Source organism: Pyrgilauda ruficollis, unplaced genomic scaffold, assembly GCF_017590135.1.
Source record: "Pyrgilauda ruficollis isolate IOZ18807 unplaced genomic scaffold, ASM1759013v1 scaffold10, whole genome shotgun sequence".
NCBI lineage: Eukaryota > Metazoa > Chordata > Aves > Passeriformes > Passeridae > Pyrgilauda > Pyrgilauda ruficollis.
The window spans coordinates 13,345,463-13,368,986 of NW_024508101.1; the positions used below are offsets into that span (position 1 = coordinate 13,345,463).

Here is a 23,524-nt window from a genome sequence, read left to right on the forward strand (position 1 = left end):
AATTTATGTGACAACCAGTTCTTCCTCCCTTCCCTCCCCTGCAAATCATAGTTCTGATGTCAGTTTTGGATTTGTTGAAGTCATCCTTACCCACGAGATTAATCCCATTACTCTTAAGTACAGTAAAACCAGCTTCTTGTCACAGCTTTAAAACTTGCACCTGTAGGATGGAAAACTCACTCGTGCACAAGAGGAGCTGCTGAGGATCTGATTTCTCTCTGCTGTTAAACACCAGCAGCCCTCTACACAACTTACACACATTGTAGACCAGAACGTGAACATTGAGGAGTCATGCTGGCATTTTAGCATGCCATGCAAGGCTTAGCAACAGCTAAAATCTGCATCTATTAATTCTTACATTTTACCCAAGCTGAAGGGGAAAAGCAGGGGGGAAGACAGACACATCCTGAAGTTAAAAGTTATGGTAATATACAAAGTTCAAGCAAACTAAAAAAAAACCAAACAAATTCTTTGCAACCCCAGACTGAGGACTACTTCTTTAAAGGGTTTTAAATTGCAAGTCACAGATAAACAGCCCAAAATCTCTGGCACTTAAAGAATCTCGCACTGAAAAACCAAACGTGTCTGTCCAGAGGGTTCAGATGTCACCCATCACCTGTCTGCAACATTTTTCAAGTGGCTTGAGTGAAGTAAAACATGACAGATAGCGAGAAATGATGGAAGAAAAATAGTAAAAAAAAAAAAATCCCAAGACACTCACAGCAATTATATTGAAGAAGTCATCATCTCCAAGGGTATCCAAAATAGATGAAACTGTCTGTTTTGCAATAGTCAGGCGAAGCCCTTTCATACTGCCACTGACATCCACTAAAATTACCACATCTTTTGGAGAAGTTGCTGCCTGGATGTACCTGAGATGAAAGAAAAAACTTTTAAATACTCAACTTTTATAATTTTATATTTCTTAAACACTGGCAGTCATCAGTTGCCTACCACTTTCTGTTCCTGCAGTCAAATGCAATGACTCCATTCTCATCAGGTTCCCATTTAATTCCTGTTAAAAAATATAGAGGATAAAATATTAAATTCAACTTTCACAGTACCTGTGTAAAATGCATCTGTGGTATTGGGGCTAAGTGGCAGTTAATGGAGTTTCATACTTTAATCTAATAGGCTGTGCCATCATAATATAGGGAATACTGGGGAGAAGAAAAGTTCCTAAAATAGGGCAACCAGAAATAATTTTTTTCCTCACTCCTTTTTAACCTACTGTAAGGTGAAAGCTCTTCAGGTCTAATATGTTCATTGCATTATTTTCACAAAATTCTTGCCATTCTTGGTCTTTGGTGCTGGCAAGCTTTATCACATCTTGCCAAGTCCTTTCCAGACCTTGAGCGCTTCTGACCCCTGGCTGGCTCCAGCAGCTCCCTTTCCACTACCTGCTTCACCCACAGGTCATACTCTGACCTGTGAGTTTCACTCATATCACTATGAAGAGGTAACATCTCCTGGTTGTGGATCAGAAGAAATAGGATAAAAAAATCTCCAAGGGAAAAAAAAAATGACAGGGAAACTCTTCCTGCTCTTTTCACTCATTTTTGAGCACAAAACAAGAAATAACCTTGAAAATAAGGACTAATATTTGAAATGTCATGGAGCTTGGGAACAGAAATGTAATCTAAAACTAACGCAGATGTAGTAACCATTACTGTCAGCCACTTTCAGACATGCAGGCTTATAGTGAACTTGCTTAAACTCAAGACTTAGAGAAACATGGGTTGCTAAACCACATCAGCCAAAGGAACAATACCCACTATGAGCCTGATTCAAAGGTACAGAAGCTGAGAATCAGTTAATTTAACCTCAGAGTTTATTATAATGTGGTAAATTTTGTATAGGATTAAACATAAAACTTCTTAATAGGCAACAATATAAGTTTTAACCTAGTTTTATAGAAATAATACAAGTGATGCGATTGCATTTTATTACAAATGGTGTGAAAATAAAATTTCAAACAAGTTTTTTAATTTTTTTAATGTGAATCTGCCAGGTTAAGTGGAATTTTAAAAATAAAAAAAACAAATAAAGATGATGTCTTACTGTGTGCATTGATAGAGCACAGAATTCAAGCTTAGTACAATATGAAGGCTCTAATCCTTTTGCTCTCCTTCTTACAGACTGTTTAGAAGTTATTTTTCACATGTCTGTATATGTCTGTCTGAATAGAAATTTTATGAGTTATCATGAGGGTTTCATCTCCAAATAGAAATTGGCAGAAAAAACTCAAGTTTTCAAAATGTTGATTGGAAGTCTCTCTGAGAAGTAGATGAGGTAAAATCAAACCTGCAAGTATCTGTGGCAGTCAGGATTTGTGACAATACTCAATGCAGCCATGGAATTCTTTACTGTATTTTAAGAACTTCTCTTCTTCCTACCTGGATATTGCCTGAAAAATCCTTTTGCACTTCCAAAGTACTGCCAGATGAGAGAAGGGTCACGATCAAAGTTATCAACAAACACCTTATTTAAAGATTCTGACCAATAAACTCCATTTACAATGGCTGGATCTGGAAAAAAAATAAAGAACACACACAATGAAAAATGATTTTGTTAAGTAGAATCCCATAAACTCTACCATCTTCAGCTTATTCAATACCCAAAAGTCTATTGACTGAAAACTGTTGCAAAACGCTTTTAGTTCACTTTGTCAAATAAATGATCCAAAATAAATAATTCACTTAAAGAACAGAATTATGGCTCAAATAGGGCAAAGAAACCTGGTACTACTTTTTAGAGAAGTTAAAATTGTTCTTTAGAGTATCTATCTTGAACTACCACATCTAATTTAGATTATTTACTCAATGTACCTTCCCTAAATGCATGGAATGTCTCATGGCAACACTTTATTTTTTTAAACATTAAATTTGGTAATGTTTGAAAGCCTTCATGTTGGAACAGAAAGAGAAATACCTTTTATTTTTCACTTGAATATGCATAAAAACACATCTCATTACAAATACTACTGGATGTTGTTTGGAAAACACTGAACCCACATTCCACAACAATTACCCAATTCGTTTTTATTTCCATAGAAAGAGAACTACAAAGCAAATCCTTGAGGCTGAAACTGTTCTAAGACATCCCCATCTATCAATCCCTAAGACCCCAGGCTGCTCAAGTGTGTCTTTTAGCTGCAGATTTGGTTCAATAGAGGGAAATGAGAAATCAATGAACATGTCTTAGAAAGTTACTGGATTTCAAACTGTGAATTTTGAAAGGTGAGAAACAATTAAGCTACAGGACATTCCCAGTTCAATCTTATGTGAAGTCAGCAGAATGGAAAGGAAAAAAAACAGAACTGAAATCACAGATGCATTATTTAATTTGCAAAAGTGTGTATATATGAATACACAGTAACATTTGCTCAAGCATTTGAAATAAAGCAGCCATTAGCTTGCAAAATAATGTCACTGTACTGATTTCAGAAGACTGCTTCAAATGTCATTTTAATGGAGTGGAAAAAAGGCAAATTGTTATCTTCCCCTGCATTCATCAAGAAAAAACAGCAGAAACATGGAAATGTCTCAGCTGCACAACTTTGCATGTTGCTTTCACCTAAATATTTAGGTTTATATAGGAGAAATGCTGAAAAAGCAAGGTCAACAAAACAGATCTTATTTTTAAAACACATGGAGTGCAGTTACTTGTTTCTCTAGAAGATGACATAGACACTTAAAATCTGCCACACCAGACATATCAAACAAACTGATGTCACTGGTCCAAGGGCACTGACTTCAGTCCTGCCTGGCTGGCAAAACCCATTGTCCAGTGGTTTCCCAGTCTGTAGTTACCCCAATAATGAGCTGTGACCAAAACATCACAAATCAGCTCTCAAGACTGAGATCTATCACTGGTTTGTAAAAATATGCTCCTATGTCAGCATCCCAAAATATCAGCCCATTGTTCAGCACTTAGACATTACCTGAGCATTAAAATGAGAATTCTATTCCTCAGCCCACAGGAACTTCCAGTACCAGCTCAAAAACTGATACTCTGATTCTGCTCCTATACTTCATCTATAATGGAGTATCCAAATCACTAAAAAGTGCAGTGGCACTGTTAATTCAGCATCACAATCCTGAGATAAGGCAATATGTTTAATTCATCTTTGAAAAGAGTGACCAAGTTCAGAGGGTTGGGTTTGGGTTTTGTTCTTTTACTTTTCCGGGTGTTGCTAGAAAAGTCTCTTGAGAGGACAAGCGAAGGCACCATTTCTCAAGCCTCCAGAGGGTATAGGCTTTTCATATGCCCTGCAGTCATCAGGATTTGTGAAAAGCCAAACAAATCCAACAGAATAATTCTATATTCATTTATATTTAAAATAACCTGCAGTGCTTCTTAGCAACTTATGTTTGGATGTTATTCCATGACTGCCCATTGTACCTTGGTATTTTACAGTTTTATCAATTCACTGGATGTCTCCTATCCTAGATTCCTCAGGGCCTAGTTTTAATGTCTTTTCCTAATGAATCAGAGCTCTAATGCCACTCATGAGCAGAACCCTCTGCCTCCCAACCCAATGACAGTTTTCTTTGAATCCTATATGCACTCCATTTCCATAAGGTTATGGCACATCTTTAGTCATTCACCTCTTATGTTCTGAAGTCTTTCCAGTAGCATATAAAAAATATATTTGTATATAAAAAATAAAAATATAAATAACTTTAAAAAGTTATATTGAAATATCCATGCATATTTTAGATTACTTTTTTTAGACCATCTGTGAAGAGCCACTTAACATGTTTATATATCTATATTACAGATTAGAGAACTCCATGGAAATAAAATCAGGAAATTTTCCCTGAACGAGTCTGGTGGAGTCCATATTCTGCATTAGGCTAACAAGACTAATCATCCAACTCCTGATCACTCTAAACATTAATCCAGGGACTCTGAAACTAATAGATGTATTTTTCAGCTGGAAGGAGCATAAAGCAGGCATTTTAAATAAGAGGGCACAATTAAAATGTGACCTGTGCTCACTGTATTCATTCAAAACGAAAGCTGGTGACAATTCCCTGCCTTCCCACACCCTGCATGTCTGCTGTGCTGGCTGCTCTTTTTACAATATATCAAGTTCCATTTTAGGCACCAACCACTTCAATAAAGGAAGCAAATAGGGCTACAATCAGTTTGATCCTTGTAATACAAGGAAAAGTGGTGTAGGGACAAATGTAGTCCCAGGACAAAACAGGAGACCTGGAAGTCATGAGTCTCTGCTGGCCGCTGCACCTTCAGGCAGAGGGATTTCACTCTGCTGCTCTTTGTTCTGCACTTCACAACTCTGCTACGTGGGTGCATCTCTGTCCACATGCACCATCCCAAATCCAGCTGCATTTCTGACCATATGTCTCATTAAAAAATTACACTGTCATCATCTAATAACTTGTATCTTAAACTTGTCCTGGGTAATTTCCAATTTTAGTAATTACACTAAACTGTTTAAATTCCCCCAGTACTTCATTTGGAAACAGTATTCTTAAGTTTTTCAATTACTGGTGAGCATCATCTGCATCCTCCAGATAGTTAAATGTCAGTGGTGGTAAATTAATCTGTGAGAATATCCAGAAATTTGGTGAGAGAGAAAAAAAAATGCAAACTTTAATATAAATGCAAAATCATGAATGTGATGTTATGGGGTTCAAAGATAATAAATGGAAATAGCTTTCACCACAGTTCTTGAAATACGATTTCTGCTTTTTCTTCCTGGCAGATAAAATATAATAAATATTCCCTTTCCCATGTCTTTTAGATGAGCCTGTTTCAATTATATGGGATTTTGCTCCACCATTGTTTGTGTAGATGTTACCTGTTTTTACTGACATTTAACATAAATCCAACCTCCAGGAAAATAAGTACAGTGACACGAAACTGAAATGAGATTGCCAGAGAACAGTACAAATGCATGTAGCAATTAGGTGGCTGTCACAGATCCTGCTGGCCTGAAAAGGACTGAACAAAGGCAAGGAAGGGGCACAGACTAAAAGATGTGCAACAGCCAAAGGTAATGACTTTTTTTTTATGTTCACAGAATCCAGAGTATGCTAAGTCTATGGAACAAAACTAATACCTACACAACTCATTTTACATTCCAATTATTGCAGCACGTTTTACAGAAAATAAGGGAAACCACTGAGGAACTCAGTAACTATGAAGTTCTCTTTCTTGACATGTTCTGCTTTATTTTCAAGAAAAGAAGAGTTTCTAATGTTCCTTAGTCTTTTCTCCCTGTTCTACTCCTTTTGTGATATAGTCATTACTTTCTCCTGGAAAGCTGTCAGAGATGCTGGCATTGAAAATGATCTTTCCTCCTGTAATATCTACAGCCCCAGCAGCAGCCCTAAACTGCAGAGCTGCTCTGTCCTACCACAGAGCAATGCAAGCACAGCCTACGGGCTCAAGCACTGGAAAAGGAATGCAAAATCCTGCACTTTTTCTGGCTCAGAGATAGCAACAATATTAGCTTAGTTTTTATGACATTGACAACATATTTAGTCTGGTCATATTTTAAAGAATAACAAAAGCACATACTTTGCTGGGACATATACCAACAATCTAATAATTACACTACTCAACACTAATATGAATGCTTTTCAGGGTGGTCCAGCAGACTCAAGAGCTGGGGCTGGATGCCAGTTTTGGCAACTGCCTTCACTTTTTTCTCTCTCTTCCCCTCTCTCTGACTCCAGGGTAATGTGGATGCATCAGCTCACAGATCAAAGCATCTGGCCATCTGTAGACATAAAAGAAGGTGTTTGTCCATTTTGCTTCATGTGCTGGGAACTGTTCACCAATGTCAGAAATCACATTCCCTCCTTGCAAGAATATGGGATGCTAAAGATTTCCAGTACGTGACTGCATAAAGGCAGAGCAGTAGGCACTTAGTGCCTTCATCTTCCAACATTCCCTAATAACTTTAACCTTCTCCTTTGAAGTGGCAGCAGAAGAACTGGAGTATGGCCAGATGTGTTTATTTTTATGCTGAGTTTCATGAGTGCATTTGGGTGATATTTTGTATTGTTTTATTGTTGGGGCAGGGGGATAGTGTTCTTCTTTTATTTGGGGAGAGGAGGTTTGTAATTTTTCTTTTAATTAAGGAGATGGACTGAGCTTGAACTTTAGCTCATTTGAAAGCCAGAATTACAGCTGCAAACTTCTCACTAACAGCATTCTGAGATAGAGATTCATTTCTGTCTCCTAAGGGATTGCCTTCTCATGAGTTACAGAAAGTGTGCTGCAGCAAATCAGAGGCAATTTGAGCCCACTTCATTTGGTGTTGGCCTGGCTGGACTTTGCTTAACTTCTCAGATGTAACAGCTAAAAGCAATCAGTGTGGGGGCTGACCAGTGGGCAGGTTAGAGCAAAGCTCTGGAAACAGCATATAGGCACCAGCTATGAAAACAGAATATTAACTTCTGTTTTAAATTAAAAGAGAAAGTCAGAGCAGAAGTCAAGGGCATTCCAGGACAAAATAGAAGCTGTTGTCCCAGGAGCCAGGTATATGGGGCAGTTAGACCTGTCTCTAACATACTCCTAATAGATGGGATTGCCCACCCATCAATTGCTTTGAGCTGAGAGCTAAAGTCAAAAACCAGTAATCCTGACAGATAAATTAATTCATGTCACTGCAGGTAGGGTATTTCTGTGTTTTCAGTGAATCATACTCATTTCCACACTTCTGCATGGCACAAATTGAGGACTGTGAAAAATGAAAGGATAGTAAGAAAATACAACACCACAGAACTATAAGTTGCCACAATGTAAAGAGAAAGGGTGAACAACATGGAAAACCACTGATGGAAATAGTTTTCCAAGTGGAAATGAAAAAACAAATTCTGAGAATGCAGGAATTAAGCAAATTGAACAGAGGCCTTATATCCATTGCATTTTCATCACAGAAACAAAATTAGTCATGAATACTCCAAAAAAAAAAAAAAAAAGGAGCCAGTTCTAATATGTGGCTAGCAGAAATTTCTGCATAGTCTGATGGAACAGTAGCTATCAGCAGCCAGGAAATTCAAACCTCTGGCAAGTGACAGACCAGGATAAGTGTCACAACATGCAACAGAGGAAGCCAGTGAAACACACTGCAAAGCAGGGTTAAGAAAGTAAACGTGACTGCTGCTAAATCCAGCCAACTGTGCTGTAATATATTTAATGCACAACATACCAAAAGGGACAATTTGATCAGAGCTATTGTCAAAGTGATGAATGACAAAGGCAAGACACAGCCTTGGAAATAAAAGTCATCCTTACAGAAATTTCTTGGGGACACATCCGTCCACCAGTCTTTACAAAAGCCATTTGAAACACAAGACCATGCAGACCTGTTAACGAGAACTTCACAAAAAAATATTCCTGTTCCTATTGCACAGATATTCAGAGACACAGAGTTGCAGGAGCAGACTGACTTAATGGCACAGCAAAAGGCAGCTGGGACCAACAAATTATGCTTTGAAGGAGGTTCCAAAGTCATCCTGTGTTTATCAACACATCCTGCTTCTTGCATACAGCAAATGGAGGCATGAAAACCTTTGGAGAGAAATGTCTGAGCAGGTAAAATGCATCACAGTTGTAGTGGGCTATATAATAAATTAAACCTCTACTGCTCTGTTCCTGGGAGCATCACCAGAGTACGAATGTGCAATTATTGGATACAACAGCACACTTATCTACTACAATGGCAAATCACCATCTCTTATCCTCTCAAATCAACAGGCCCTTACTTCTCTTGTGCTTTTCTAATCCTTGCCCAAAAGACTGTTTGCACAATTTAAGTAGAATGGAAGCGCCTGTGTAGCGCCTCCTTGCCCAAAAGACTGCACAATTTGAGTAAAATGGAAATTTTGCTCATACAAGATATGAAAATGTTCAGCTGGTTATAAAGCCTCTGAAGATAGGAATAAAAACATTGAGCAGATGTACAAATGTATCTTGGGATGAGTATGTTACAAAATCCATTATGTATTCTTAAACACTATTTACTCCTTCAGGAATGTGCCAAATAAAAGCTGCGAGACACCTAAATAAACAGAGTGTAGTGTAAAAATGTCTTTGTATGTTTTTAGCCAAACTGTATTTTGAAACAGTTTATATTCTAGCCAAGCATACTAATGCTTAACTAGAAGAGCAAGCCGCCTTCTTCTTCACACAACACATACCCTAGAAAAATCAAAGGGTCTGTGTAATGTAGCAGCATGGAGAAACAGATTATTACAGTATTCTAAAACAGTAGACAAAATGAACATGTATATTTAGATAAAATATTATTATTCCTTGTCAAGTGTCAATCTTCTTCACTACGTAGTACAGTTACAGTTTACTGTCAGACAACCATTTAATTAATGCATATTCACTCCTAACAGTTTTCAAAACCCAGCATTATTGTCACTTTCTTGTCCTTAAAAGCTACAAGGAAGTAGGGGTGGCATCATGATTGACAGAGGCACGTCAGGTCAAAAAGCCTCTTAATATTGTACCTGAGATAGTGTTCAGTGACAAACATTCACTGGCTCACATTTGTCAGAAGGCAAAGCCCAGCCCTGAGTAACTAAGCAACAGCTGCTGGATCGGGAGAGGGAGAGAGCAGGGCTTTCTAGAGGAAATACTTCACATTTCCATGTAGCCTGGGTCTGACATCTAGTTGCCATGGTGATGAGGATGTATTAGAAACACACAGATTGGATCCACAGCCAGAGACAGACTAGAACACAGCAAAGATAAAGCGTAGTACACATCTTGCACGGCCATGCCAACATTTCCAAAAGGCTTGCTGTTAAAGACAGAGGTCTGAGAGGCAAAAATTTTAAAAAATAATCTGTGAAGCTAAAGCCCTTTTCAAGAACAAAGCAGCAGCCTGAGTAAATTCTGGGAATCATATTTGAGGCAAAATTTAAGCAAAACCAGATGGAAGCAGCAGAGAAGTCTGTGCATCTCTGTCCAACAAGCAACAAGAGTTAAAGCAAAGAAATACGGGAAGATAGGACATTCTCTGCAACCTTGATTAAATCTGTTGGACTAAGAAAGCTCCTTTTAAATTAAACAATATCCAGTATTAGGAAGACAGTGAAAACACTGTCCTAGAGACCTTAAAATGTGAAGACAAACAATCCAGGGGAAGGATTTCAAAATATAAATATAGTGGTCCAGGACAGTATGTGACCATGAGTATTTAAATAACAACTCCAGGATGTTGAATGTTCAGAAGCAAAGTCCATAAAATCATATAAAACAGTGACAGACAAGATTTTATTTCTTAATTTCACACCTTACAAGAAAATGGCTTTGCATATGTGCTAGCTGCAGATTATAATCTTTCTGCATCACTTGAGAAATGATTTTTTTTTCGGGTCTAATATTCTAGAAAATAGGTAATCTCAATTTTGGCAGCCAGTTGGAAAGCATTGATAGGAAAGTATGACTGAATGATATTCATAGCTCTTTTTAAGTATCAAATTGAAAAAACCTCACTTAATCAAAAAATGGTTGTGGTTCATCACATTTCAATATTTTTTAGAGAAGGCACTATTACATGCAGCAGATTTTTTTTCCTATGCAAGCAAAACTTTTGATTAGAGTCTGCATTTATTGACTTGTAGAGCATAAACTCATCTTTTAACATGCAGTAAGCATCATGCAATGGAAATGCCATTTGACACAGGTAATATTCTTTACCAGTCTCTAAACTGTTCAAGCAAAACTTAAAGAATATTTTTGAAGTCTAAGGCAAAGATCTCCTTTTGCAATGTTTTCAGCATTCAAGAAGTAAATATGGTAAGCAGAAAAACACAAGTTACACCTGATGTCTTTTCTATGAAAGACATTCAGGCCAGAATTATTCACAGTTGTCTTCTATTTGTATTGGATGCAAGTAATTTTAAAAGTATTCGTGATTATAAAAGTAGAAAGAGGCAAAGGATGGAAACAATTGGAAGAAAATACCTTGCAATAGAATAAAAGATAAAGGTTTTAAATTAAAAGATGGTAGGTTCAGAGTAGATGTAAGGAAGAAATGTTTCACAGTGAAGGTGAGGCACTGGAACAGGTTACTCAGAGTTGGTTGATGCCCCCTCCCTGGAAACATTCAGGTCAGGCTCTGAGCACCACAATCAAAGGGAAGATGTCCCTGCTCTTTGCAGGGGAATTAGAGTAGATGACCCTTAAAGATCTCTTTCAACCCAAACTGTTCCACAATCCACAAAACAATAAAAGAGCACACAAATAATTGATTGCCAACTTTCCACAGCAGAAATAATAATAATCCTAACAGAAAGCTTGTAAACAAAGGTTTAAGTCACATGATAAAATCTATACTTTCAACAGCCAGTGAAATGATGGATGACAGAGACAAAGGGAGGCACAAAAGACAGTGCACATGTGCTGCAAAGAATCATGTCATGAGCAAAGCTGTAAGAGAAAGAGATACAGCCTCTTTGTGCAAAACAGTATTGCAACCTTGTAAAAAAAACCCATGGAAAGGAATTGAATTGTGAAAATGTGAGCAATGATAAGAATTGCATTTAAATCCATAGGAATATATTTACAGTCATCTTGTCCTCAAAATAAGTGAAGTCCAAATACACCTTAAGAACAGTAAGATACTTTTTATTCACTTTTTTTTTTATAAATCCATACTTACACAGAGTGATCATGGTTACAGAGTCAAAATGGTTGTCAATATTTGAATGTATTCCAAATCCATTGACATGGAATTAGTATTAGCATGGTATTAATTTAAGGAAAAATGAATTTAGACTATTATTAATGAAGACTTCTTTATATTTTTACTTATTATTGAAATTTAAAGTGTATTTTACAGTCATGAACGAATTTTAAAAAACTGGATGCATTAAAATGGATTTTACAGCTTGATTTACACAGTTTGAGACTCTCAGCAACATATTGTGTGCCTTATGTTTGTTAGTTGAGTTGACATAAACCATATCTCCTGTTGACAGAAACACTTGAAAATATTCATGGACTTCAGCATCCATCACTGAAAAACTCTGCAGTTATGGAAAGCACTGATAAAATTGCTTCCTGTACTTCAAAAACTCCAGAACTGCAGCTCTGTCACAGTATCAGGATGAGAAAAACAGACAGAAGACAGTTAAGGCAAACTTCTCTAAGTCAAAATTTATATTATTGCTTTTTTCAAAGCAGCAGATTAACTTCAGGGTGTATAATTGATCATCAAATTTTATTTTCTCTCTTGATTCTGTCTACTTTGTCACTAAAGACAAAGCAGTATCTTGCACTAAGACTTCTACTTAATTATCTAAATATATCAGGATAAATACCACAATCTGTAATCCACTGGAATATTTTTCTTTTGGGCTTTGTTTTGTTTGGTTGGTTTTTATCTTCTTTTAATCTCAATTGAAAAAAGGATTTGGAGCAAATAATTTTGACCTGACCATGCACACACTGTTCTCCAGCTGCCTTAACAAATGATCTTTCCTGTAACATACGTGTATTTCCTAACTTAACAGAGAACCAGGCCTGACAATGTAAAAATGCAGAAGTAATTTACTGAGGCACCTGGCAGTTTATGATAGAGATTTTATAACCTAACCAACCACTGGGCTGCTGATAGGTATTCACCAAAGACAGCCAATCTGATAAGAAAAATCCTCCTTAGTGCCAAAACTGCAACTAGCAGAATTCACAGACCACAGTCTAATGTCAGGGTAGGAAAGAGAACTCTTATTAAGGCTCCTCCCCTCTCAAATACATTATAGTAGGGAATAAAGATTTCATTACAAAATTCACAAAAAACATGACAGTGAACTCAAAATATAATTCTAAATCACATGGCAGTACTATGAAATATAACTTGCTAGATGATGTGAAAATTCACTCTTTTATAGTGGTAGACATGATGAAATGTCAGAAATAGTTGCAGGTAAATGCTGAGAAATGTATTCAGTATAAATCATGCCAACTTTAAAAGAAACCGGTGTAAGCACTGGGCTAAAAGTTCACCTAACTTCCTGAGTGTAACATGCATACATATAAGGAAAAAACTGAAATATTGTTCATTAGTATAAGCCTCCTTGTTCAGTATTATGAAAGACGGTGAGTAACTTTCCAGACCCAACACTTCTGGGGAAATTTTATGCCTTATTTTGACATATCATTATTAGACTCGCTAATTGATTCTAACATATTTTCTTCTCTGTGCAGAGAGCACAGATCCCCCCTGAAGCAGAGCCTGATGCCTTTTAGGTGAGGAAGTTATTGATATCAGGTTTCTAAAAAGAGAAAATGCTCGTGAATAACCCTCTGCACATGCCCAGACACTGGTATTTCAATTCAGCTCGAGCAGAGGGGAAAAGAAGGAAGGTACCAAAAAGGCATGGATGAAAGATAGTTATTATTGTAGACTTCAAAGGTAATATGGTCCTTTTGTGCATTGCCCACTACATCTCACTTTTCCACACACCAATCAACGTTCCACCTTGGGCACTTCAAAGACAGTCATCAATTTTTTTCACAAAGCTCCATGGCAGGAGTGGACATTTCCATGTTCAAACAAATTTGAGCAGACATCACTGTAAATCAGCCTGGGAAGAAAAATTTCCAAAACTGAGTCTGTTCAGAGCAAGTCTGTTCATTTGTACCAGCATGGTGCTGCTGTGTGTGCACCTCTGAATGGCATTTAAGAGTTTATGTGATATTCACCCCAGGGCTTTACTAGGAGTAAAGGGCAAAAAGCCCAAGGTAAAAGATACAGATGCCAGTTCCACAGAATTCTGAAGCACAGGCTTCCACCTCCCCACAAGGAGCACAGAAGTTGAGCATGTGCTGAATTTCAGGACCATGAAAATGTAACTCTGTGTGTGACAGTGGCACTTGGGGCTGTGCTGAAGAGACCAGAGTGCTGAGCCAGCTCTGAAATGGTTCAATAATCACAGAGCTTAAAGGGAGATGTTGTGCCTCAGGCTGTACAATGGAATCTCAATGGAAACAAGCTCTGGGAAAAGAGGCCAGCACTAAAACACTGGTTACAATATCATCCTGGCTCTCAGAAGTGATCTGTGTGCAGTACAAACAGAAGGCAGTGCAGAGCTGTGATCTGACTATCTCTGCATGGGCAAAAAGAGACATTAACCTTGTACTACAGCTTAAATTAAAATTCTTCTGATTAGTTGCAAAACTGTGGTCACAAAACTATCTTGTATCCATAATATTTCCTGAAATACTTCAGTGAATCACACATATATGTCAACATCCTTTGGTGTGAGAACAGACTGCACCATTCTCTCCATGTAGGAGATACATATATACACATATAGATATATATATACACTTTCATTTACGTCTATGTACATATGTCATTTCCTCAGACATTCACTAGTGATGAAAACAAAAATACACTTAAGATAAATAAGACTATTTAAAAGTGGAAAATCTAGGGGTTTTATCCAGTAGTTAAGTATGGACTCTTTGCTCAATGACTTTTAATAAGTACAAAAAATTCAGTGGATAACTAAGTCATGCAAAGCTGTGGAATACACTTAATTTCACTGTCAGCTGTATTAATGGGATGAAGGTTTATCCCCTAGGAGGTGTTTCTCCATTATAAAACTGAGCAAGTAAAATAAGATTATACATTCAGTAAACTAGAAATGACAACAAAGGAAAAACCTCCCATTACTTTAAATCAACTTACATAAGCCTACTTCCCTTCTATTGCCAAGATAAATTGTTTTACTTTGGTTTTATTTTGGTTTTTTTAAGGCAAAAATCAAACATACTTCTCAAGATGTATCTGATCTGATCCAAACAATGAAATTAGCCTTTCTCCAATCTACCTCTATTGGCACATGTCTGTCTCCTCCACCATATCTCAGGGATCCTCTCCAGGGCTGCTAGATGGATTCACATATGCTCACCCTTACCCTACTTCTGCCAAAATGCCCAATGAGAAAAGTCAAACTTGGTTAATTCTACAAGGCATTTTTATTTTTAAAAACATTTAGAAAGGCTGTCTTTGAGTGTGTAATATTTTAGTCCAAAATCTCAATCTCAGACCAAATATGGAGGCACAGATATTATAAGATTTTATGAAATATAAGGGGGGTAGAAAAAAAAAATTTTATACATGAAAAAGCTCTCAGGCACGAAATCTGTCTTTAGTTCTAAATTTCTTACTGTGAAGAAACTGTTAAACTGAGAAATAGTTTAAAAGGCAAGGAGAAGTGCTTGCTTCCTGATATTTTTGAATCATTGAGAACCTGGGCTCCTCCCCTTTCTACAAACAGAAAGCCTACCTTGTCATACAAACAAAGAGCAACTGCAAATTCTCAAATCCAAGAGTTGTTTTCAGCTAATACCGAGACAATGGATTTCCCCGTGTGTTTCCTGGATTTTATGCAAAGCTACAGTAAGTGGATGAGATCCTGCTGTGTGTCACCTCTGGTACTGTACTACTCTAGACGTTGCTTTTCAACAGGTGCCATAACTTAGAACTGCCTGAGCATGTGTCACCAAGGCACACTGGCCCTCACCTTGGCTTTGGTTTTCAACTACATTCCTCTGAAAACCACATTTACCCAAGTATTCATAAGCCTCTTCCATGGAAAAACTGCTGAGTGAAAACTCAATAGCAGCAAATATGTCACTGCTGTCCACAAGTAGGAGTAAATATGAGGTGACAGATTTAGGAAAAAAACCCTAAAACCAGAGTAGGTTCTTCATCCCAGATACAGCACATACTTTGGACAAAGAATATGGGATCTTGGTTACCCATATTCTCATACTAACAAAAGGTAAAATGCTACTCTATTTTTCTTTTATACACTGTCAACATCTGCAACATCAGTTTTCAGTCTTCTTTTATCATTTCCTTGTGTACATAAATCCATGCTAGAATCTTGCTCTCCCCAGTGGCAATCCTAACACCATGCTCCCCGTGGATGCTTGCCAGAAAGCCTAGCCCACATTCCAAGTGCTACTTTTTAATTATATGTCACGTTCCTAGATCCTTCTAAATATACTACTGTCATCTCAGAAAGCAATTAATCAAATTTTGAAGCCATACAAATTTTAAATTATTAATCATTTTCTCATTATCAATAATGTCTTCTACAATAGATGTTTAAAATATTCTGATTGTTATGTAGAAAGTCATATCTGAGTATCTTAGGAATGTGTAGCTGTGGAAGTGTACATGCAAGATATGTCCAAGACAGCAGCACGTCCCAAATAATTTACATTTTAAATTAATAGAAAAACATAAAAAATAAGACCTATGAAAACTCATTTTGTGCCTCTATGTAACCAATATAAACTTTTTTTAATAAAAGAGCTGAGCAACTGAATAAAACAGTGCTTTAGTTACACCTAGACTCCGCCCTTGCACTGCCCAAACCAGATCCAGATTGATTCTGTACTTCCAAAAATTAAACTTTCCTTCTAACATAAAAAACCTGCATTCATTCTTCCCTTCTTTTTCTTGTATGAATATTTCTATATGACTAATTCACTAGGAACCTTTTCCCTGCTTTCTGTGAGAAATCTATACACAGTTGATATTTGCCAAATTTGTGGATGGAAGAGCTACTGCTTGCTAAGACAATTATCAGAAAAGTCTTAATTAATTAATTATTCCTTGTTTAAAATGATACTGCCTTGCAAATCCCGTGGCTGTGGACAATGAGGCTATAGAAAATGAGCACACTTTGTGTTCAAAGAGAAGAAATAGAATGCAGTGACAGATTTAGATTCCCAAAGTATGCTCAAAACAAAACATTATAATGAGCAGTCTTTTTCAGGAAAAAATGAAGGAGGCCAATTCCAGGAGAATGCTGTGCAGTTTAAAAGGACCACCTGCTTTTCTGCAAAATGTCCTAAAGGCGAGGAGTTCCTATGGACACACAGGTAAATACATTTAACTGTAAAGCACAATTATCCCACTTTTCTTTGTTGCAAATTTCTTCAGTGTATGAACTGTATAGGAATACCAAAATATTTCTTTTCTGAACTGCATAGGCTTTATATTCCAAAAACCAGTTTATATTCATATTTTTAACATTAAAATAACATAATGGGTGTCCATTTGTTGTGGTATGACACTGGCCCAACACCAGGCACCCCTGAGAGTCACTCACTCACCCTCCCCTGCCACAGCTGGGCAGAGGAGAGGAAAAAAAATGTTAACAAAGGATTTGTGAGTTGAGATAAGGATCAGGAGAAAACACTGCAAGGGCAAAACAGGCTCAACCTAAAGGTATGACATGAGAGTATTTCTAACAGAATCACAGGAGGATAATGAGAAGTAAAAATAAGCCCTTAAAAACACCGTCTCTCTCCAGCTCCTCCCTCCTTTCCACCAGCAGCACAGGGAGACAGGGCACGGGAGATTTTGGGTCAGTTCATCAATCAACCTCTCTAATGGCCCAGCCTTGGCCAGCAGCATGTCCATCTTCAGAGCCATCAGGGACTGGCTCTGCTGGACATGGTGGAAGCTTCCAGCAGCTCCTCACAGGAGCAATCTTTGTGGCTCCCTACTACCAAAAACCAGGCCACGCAATACCAATGCACCATTCTAAGATATGGAGAAAGCAGGGAACGTGGGTGTGCAGAAGAGGGAAATGAAAAGTATAAAAACACATCAATAACTAATATAAATCAGCTCTTTATATTTTACACTGATGGTCAAGACCACTGTAAATGCAAAGCTGTGATTCTTTGTTAAATTCATTAGTTTATCTTTCCTTCTATATTATGGTAAGTGCATCCACTCTGTTCTCCAAGATGGCACTAGTCTAGTGTATGCTTACAAATTAGGTTGGCAGACTTTTTTATTGGCTCTCATTTTCCTTTCAAAATGTTCCGTGCTAAATTTTCATATCATAGATTTGATATTTTTCATATTTTCATTTTCTTGATTTCATCATAAATGCAATGAAATTTGGTTTCAGCACTTTATTTTCAGACTCCAGGTGTCCTTACAATGAGAATTTAATCCTGTTGTTGCCATCAATATTTTTAAGCTTTTCTATGAAGAGGCTGAAAGAGCCAGAAGATAAATGAAGAAGAGCAACATGTTTATGTGCCAAGATTTTTAAGCCAATCTCATTTAGTGCCCAGTTTAGGGACTGTGCACTTCAGTGATTCCACAGCTGGGCAGGATCACTGTGATCATGGAAGCTGACCCGGCCAAACCTTTTCCCAAAGCTTAACTGAGCCCACAGTTGTGCAATTTACAAAATAATGGAGCCTGATTTCAGCCACGGGATTTTTACAATCTTTGGCAACCAGATTATAGAGCCTGGTATTAGTAATTAACTACAGAACAACTAATTAAGCCTTTAATCACCTCTTGAGTAAGCTAAATGAACTGAGCTCCTGTGGTCTCAGTCCATGGCACATTTGTCGATTCTTTGATGAGTCCTGTGACTCCTCTCTAAACCTATTGCAAATGATCAATATCTGTACAACTGAAAAAACCAAAGTTAAGGAAAAAGTTTGAATTAGCTTATAAATAGGGTTCTTTTTTTTCTATGTTGACTCAAGAGCCCTGTGTTTAACTATTCAGTGATCACACTTGTCTGTTTTCAACTGTGAGTTCTGGCTGTGGTTCTCTCTAGTAATTCAATAAAATAAAACATAACCTGGAAATGAGCAACAGGCCCTTTATAGAGAAATGGTATTCTGCAGACACTTGGTTGTAAACCTATCAATATCTACTGCTTGTACCCTCAGGTTAGGATTAAATTAACTTGTTATCACCCCTCTGCACTACAGAGCAGGGCAACAAAAAATTTAAGTATATAGTTCTCTGCTTGGTAAGAGAACCATTTCCAGACACTGACAGGCTCCAAACAAGATTATTATGTCCATGTGCAAGGAAAAAGCCAGTAACAAACCATATTTCTGCTGTTGGAATACATTTAAATGATTTTAAAATGCTTTTTTTTCCTACAGCTGCATAAAGTGACAATTTTGGATGGTCTGAATTACACAAAGTAGAAACAGGAATCATTACAGAACTCCATCTTTCCCATAGCTACAGAAAATCCCTGTATGAGAGGCCAAGCCAAGATGTAGCAAGCCCTTGAACTTTGGCCTTTAACTATAAGAAATCAGCATATAAAATGCATTCAATACATAGCATGAGCACATGTCACATACCTGATGGTTCTTTTGTTCTACTGCTCTCACTAACTACTCAGGATAATTTCCTCCTCCAGAAAAGCACAGTTGCCTGACCTCTACATTCCTTCCTTTTCTTTTTCCTCCTTAGCAATTCTGGAATAAATTAATTTGTAGACAGGCTTGATTAAATAAATACTAGCACTTGCACAAAAAAAGTCATTTGGTATCTTTAGCTTTAAGCATTTTCCAAGTCTTTTCAAAATATCCTGCATTAATCATTTCACAATCTTTCAAATACTCTCTAGGAAGATTTATTTTACATCTCCAGTTTAAGACTATTGTAAAAGTTTGGTTTATCAGGATTCTCAAGTCAGAATCCTAATTTTGAAAAGAAGCTGCTATATCGACTGCTTCTCTGAGCAGACCAACTTAGCTGAATTAATCTGCCTTATTACACAATATCCTTGCATGATTACCAAAATTTCTAGCCTGGAATGTATTAAGAGGAAAGCATTTAATGTCATTTTAGATGTCTTTTAGCATAGTTAAAACACAGAAGAGGAACCAGATAAAGAGATTAGGCAGCTTCCTACAGACCAATGACAAATATACTGTAGATATTGTTAGGAAACTTAGGCAATTTCCTTCTAAATTTTTCTTTTATTATTGGCTTGAGAAAAATAAATAGATAGGTGCTGCATAAACACTGCAAAAAATACAAATTCCTGCTGTCTGATTAAAGGGAAGTGGCAAAAAAAAAAAGAGTAAATGTATATCTGAGTTTAGTTTACATTCCAAAGTTTTAGACCGAGGTCCATCACTTCTAACACCTAATGTTGCTGTTTGCTATGCTAGTACAACGTGCACTTACATCAAATAGGGGAGTAGAAATTATTCCTTATAAATACTGTCTGCAGAGTTTGTGTATAGGCCTAGAATAGCACACATACTGCTAGAAACATTCTCAGAAGTTTGAAAGCATAAGTCTAAGAAAGTATTTCCCTCCACCCATCCTATATCTTTCAAAAAAAATTCTAAATCTCAGCAAGGATAGAATTAAACTGGTGACAACGCAAGCTCTGGTCAAATAATTTGAATATTCTGGAAAATAATTCATGGAATGGAATAAACAAATATTCAGTGGATAAACATATTCTACCATACTCTATGACAAAACTCATGCAAGCCTCATATGCAAATCATTAACCTCATTAAACTGCTGAACTGCCACAAAACAAAAGATATTACAGAACTGTCATACTTAAAACATTCTTCCATAGAAAATTTCAGTATTATTACCAGCTGGAAAACACAGATAATACACAGTTAATCAACGGCTTCATTTTCAAGCAAGGGTGTGCTTTTGTTTGGCCAGTGGAACGATGAAATAAAGCAGCTCTTTTCTTACCCTTGTTGTACATGTTGGTGGGTACTTGGACGTCACTCAGACTGATGTTCACAGGCAAGTTGTTGAAGTGGTCGTTTGGCACCAGGATGAACTCCTTGCCCAGCTCCAGATAATTTCCTTCTTCATCTCGTTCATTTATGAGCACAGCATTGAAGTATTCATACTGCAACAGAAACCCACATTCCCTGTTCAGAATGCACGTTCAGCATCAAAATGAGGTTTGAATGTTTTAGTACATCTATCAATCCACTGATTAACATCTCCAGCTAGAACAAGAAATTCTTATCTCAGGTTCCCTCTATATTCTTTGTACAGGTACATTTATGAAAACAGATTTATCAATACATCTCAAGAAAACCCCATATTGTTTCAGTTCTTTGGCTGCCCTGAAAATATTAAGGACAGTCCAAGAAAAGCTCTAATCATAAACAATATTTGTACCATTTTTAATACAAAGCTTTCTAAATTTAAATATTTTTCTGTATGATTACTTAATTATGAGTCCTGTTTAGCTTACTTCCACCAGATCAAGAACTGCTGTCAATGCTGAACTTAGTCCCTGACAAACTAGAAGTGTTTTTATTCCTCAGGAGTATTAACTACAGCTGTAGATGTGTACTCAGTGTGTACCAACTGACATTGCCTAAAATTATTTGCTTCATACTGAATTTTAGGAATGCACACCATAGCTGGCCTTCTAAAAAATGCATACTTTAATCTGGATATATAAACTTAATAGTGACTTATTTTGAACAAGAAATAATTGTCTGCCTGTTAAAGATTCCTGAAGACTATTTGGCCTATTTTGTACAGAACTATAACCAGACAAGCAAAAGCAATTTAGATAAAATTATTGATATCTTTATGACCTAGTTTAACCAGAAATTTTACTAAGCTTTGAAAGCAACAAACAGTACAGCCTATTTTTTGACCTCTTAAATACCTTAACCCTTGGCAACACTTTGTGATGTGCTTCCTAATTGGAGGAGGCCAAAGTTTAGTGTCTTTGAAGAATCACTAATTTAAATAGGAGTCCCTGCCCTAATATCCATTTGAGAGTAAATGCATGTACTGTTTAAACATAAATCCATGTTTATTTCAGGATAGAGTATTCTGTACTACAATATGTAGCAATATACTGTTCTTCTTGAACTGAACTTAAGGTACATACTATGGAATAATTTCTACAGAAATTCACATATAGACTTGGTAATTTCAAGGATGTAAATTTTATTTGCCAATGGCTTTTACAATATTTTGTAAATGGAAGGAAAAATGGACAAATTTCAAATAAGGATGTCAGTATGTACTTGAAATCAACTCTAAACAAGCATTATTTAATTTCATTCTGTGGATTATTTCCTTTTCCAAAGAAGTTAATTAGTAGGAAACCTCTTTCATCAAGTTCTGTAAGAGGCAAGGCTAGCCAACTACCAAAATCTGCTGTATTTAAAAAAAAGAAAAAAAGGAAAAACTAAACCACTTATTTTACAATTAAGGATATTTAGGACTGATTCTTCACTTGATTTAGTATTCATTGATTTATTGGTCTGAGTCTGTATTTTCTCTTCTCAATTCTACCAGTATATACACAATAATATGATTTATGTTTTGGGTTTTTAAAAGCAAATTGTAGCATGGAGTATTCCTTATACTATTGCAGATTATTAATATTTTCCTGTTTAGTTTGGGGGGGTTATCTGTTTGATTGGGGCAGGGCTGGGGGGGCTTTGGCTTGTTGAGGGTTTTTTGCAAATGAGAAGCCTACAAAAATAGCATATTTAAGACAGTTCCACAAGTTATAAGGATTAAACATCAGGTAATGTATGCAGCTCAAAAATAGTACTGAAAAAGATGAGCATTTAAGCAGAGCTGTTAGACAATGGCTTCTTTTGGGCTCTTCCTTTCCAAGGAAATTATTGAGTGTGACAGCTGAAAAGTGATAGAAAGAATATTAAAAATTTAAGAAAAAATATGAAAGCAAATCCATCTGGCATTCTGACACTGCATTTGAGATAAAGCCCAAGGGAAAGAGGATAAAGTCCTGTTTGCTGACAACACAAATACTCTACCTAAGCTCTTAGAGAAAATGACTTCAATTTAATCTTGTCAGTGGAGGTCAGTCTTTGATATAACCTTAACTAGGTGAGTTCTGAGTGCACACAATATAACACACCAGAAAGTTATTAGTCTAATAAATAACAAGATAATTATCCAGGTTAGGATCAGACTCAGCTCTACTGTGACTTGTCCAACAGATGAGTTTGCTCCAACCTTACCTAGAGACCTGTAGGTGAGTGAGGAAATCTCCTTCATGTCAGCTGTTACATGAATCATTAGAACCAAAAATCAGCTTTTAGACTTTAGTGCATTTAGATTTTCTCAAGTACATACATTGGGGTTTTTTGCTTGTACTTTCCTTTGCAGTATCTGCATCATTCTGCATTTTTGAGCTGACATTTTGAAAGCCCACACTGTATCACAATAATAAGACAAGGCAAATTGAAATCTCAGTTTTCAGTTTTATCCCTGTAAAGTTTTCCTAGTGCAAGCCAATATAAAGGTATCAGTAGAACAGGCCCAGCAGAACAGCACTGGACCATTCTGCCCCAGCAGAGAGCTGACCATATTTGAGATCCCCCAAAATAATCCTATTGCTGACAGTGTGCAGAACCCTGGGCTGCTCTGCCATACCCTGAAATCACAGGAGACAGAGACTGATGGGGCTGTTACAGAGCTGATCACAAAACTGCTTTACAGCAGCCTTCATGCTGACAGGCAGAAGCAAGTTTGTCTTAAGACAAAAGATACCTTCAGCCACAATAAAAAAAACATGTGCTGTGTGCTTGCTTAGGATGGCTGCCAAAGATTTATGTTAATTATGAGAAAATTAATTTGCTCAAAATATATAACAGTAAAACCAGGGAAGTGCAAAGTTTGTGGCCTGCAATGGAACCACAGGAGTAGGTTGGAGGTGAGAAGTGATGTGCA

General features: G+C 36.9%; 1 protein-coding gene across 1 annotated transcript in view; it reads right to left on the reverse strand.

The window, feature by feature from the left end:
• The window catches only part of CACNA2D3 (calcium voltage-gated channel auxiliary subunit alpha2delta 3), a 389,621-nt gene that overhangs the window by 213,486 nt on the left and 152,611 nt on the right, over nt 1–23,524 (reverse strand). Inside the window, exons 5-8 of the mRNA XM_041463788.1 lie at nt 20,534–20,696; nt 2,397–2,528; nt 955–1,015; nt 722–872 (exon numbers count right to left, since the gene is read on the reverse strand). Coding sequence (XP_041319722.1) covers nt 722–872; nt 955–1,015; nt 2,397–2,528; nt 20,534–20,696 — 507 coding nt within the window. The remainder of the gene's footprint in view (nt 1–721; nt 873–954; nt 1,016–2,396; nt 2,529–20,533; nt 20,697–23,524) is intronic.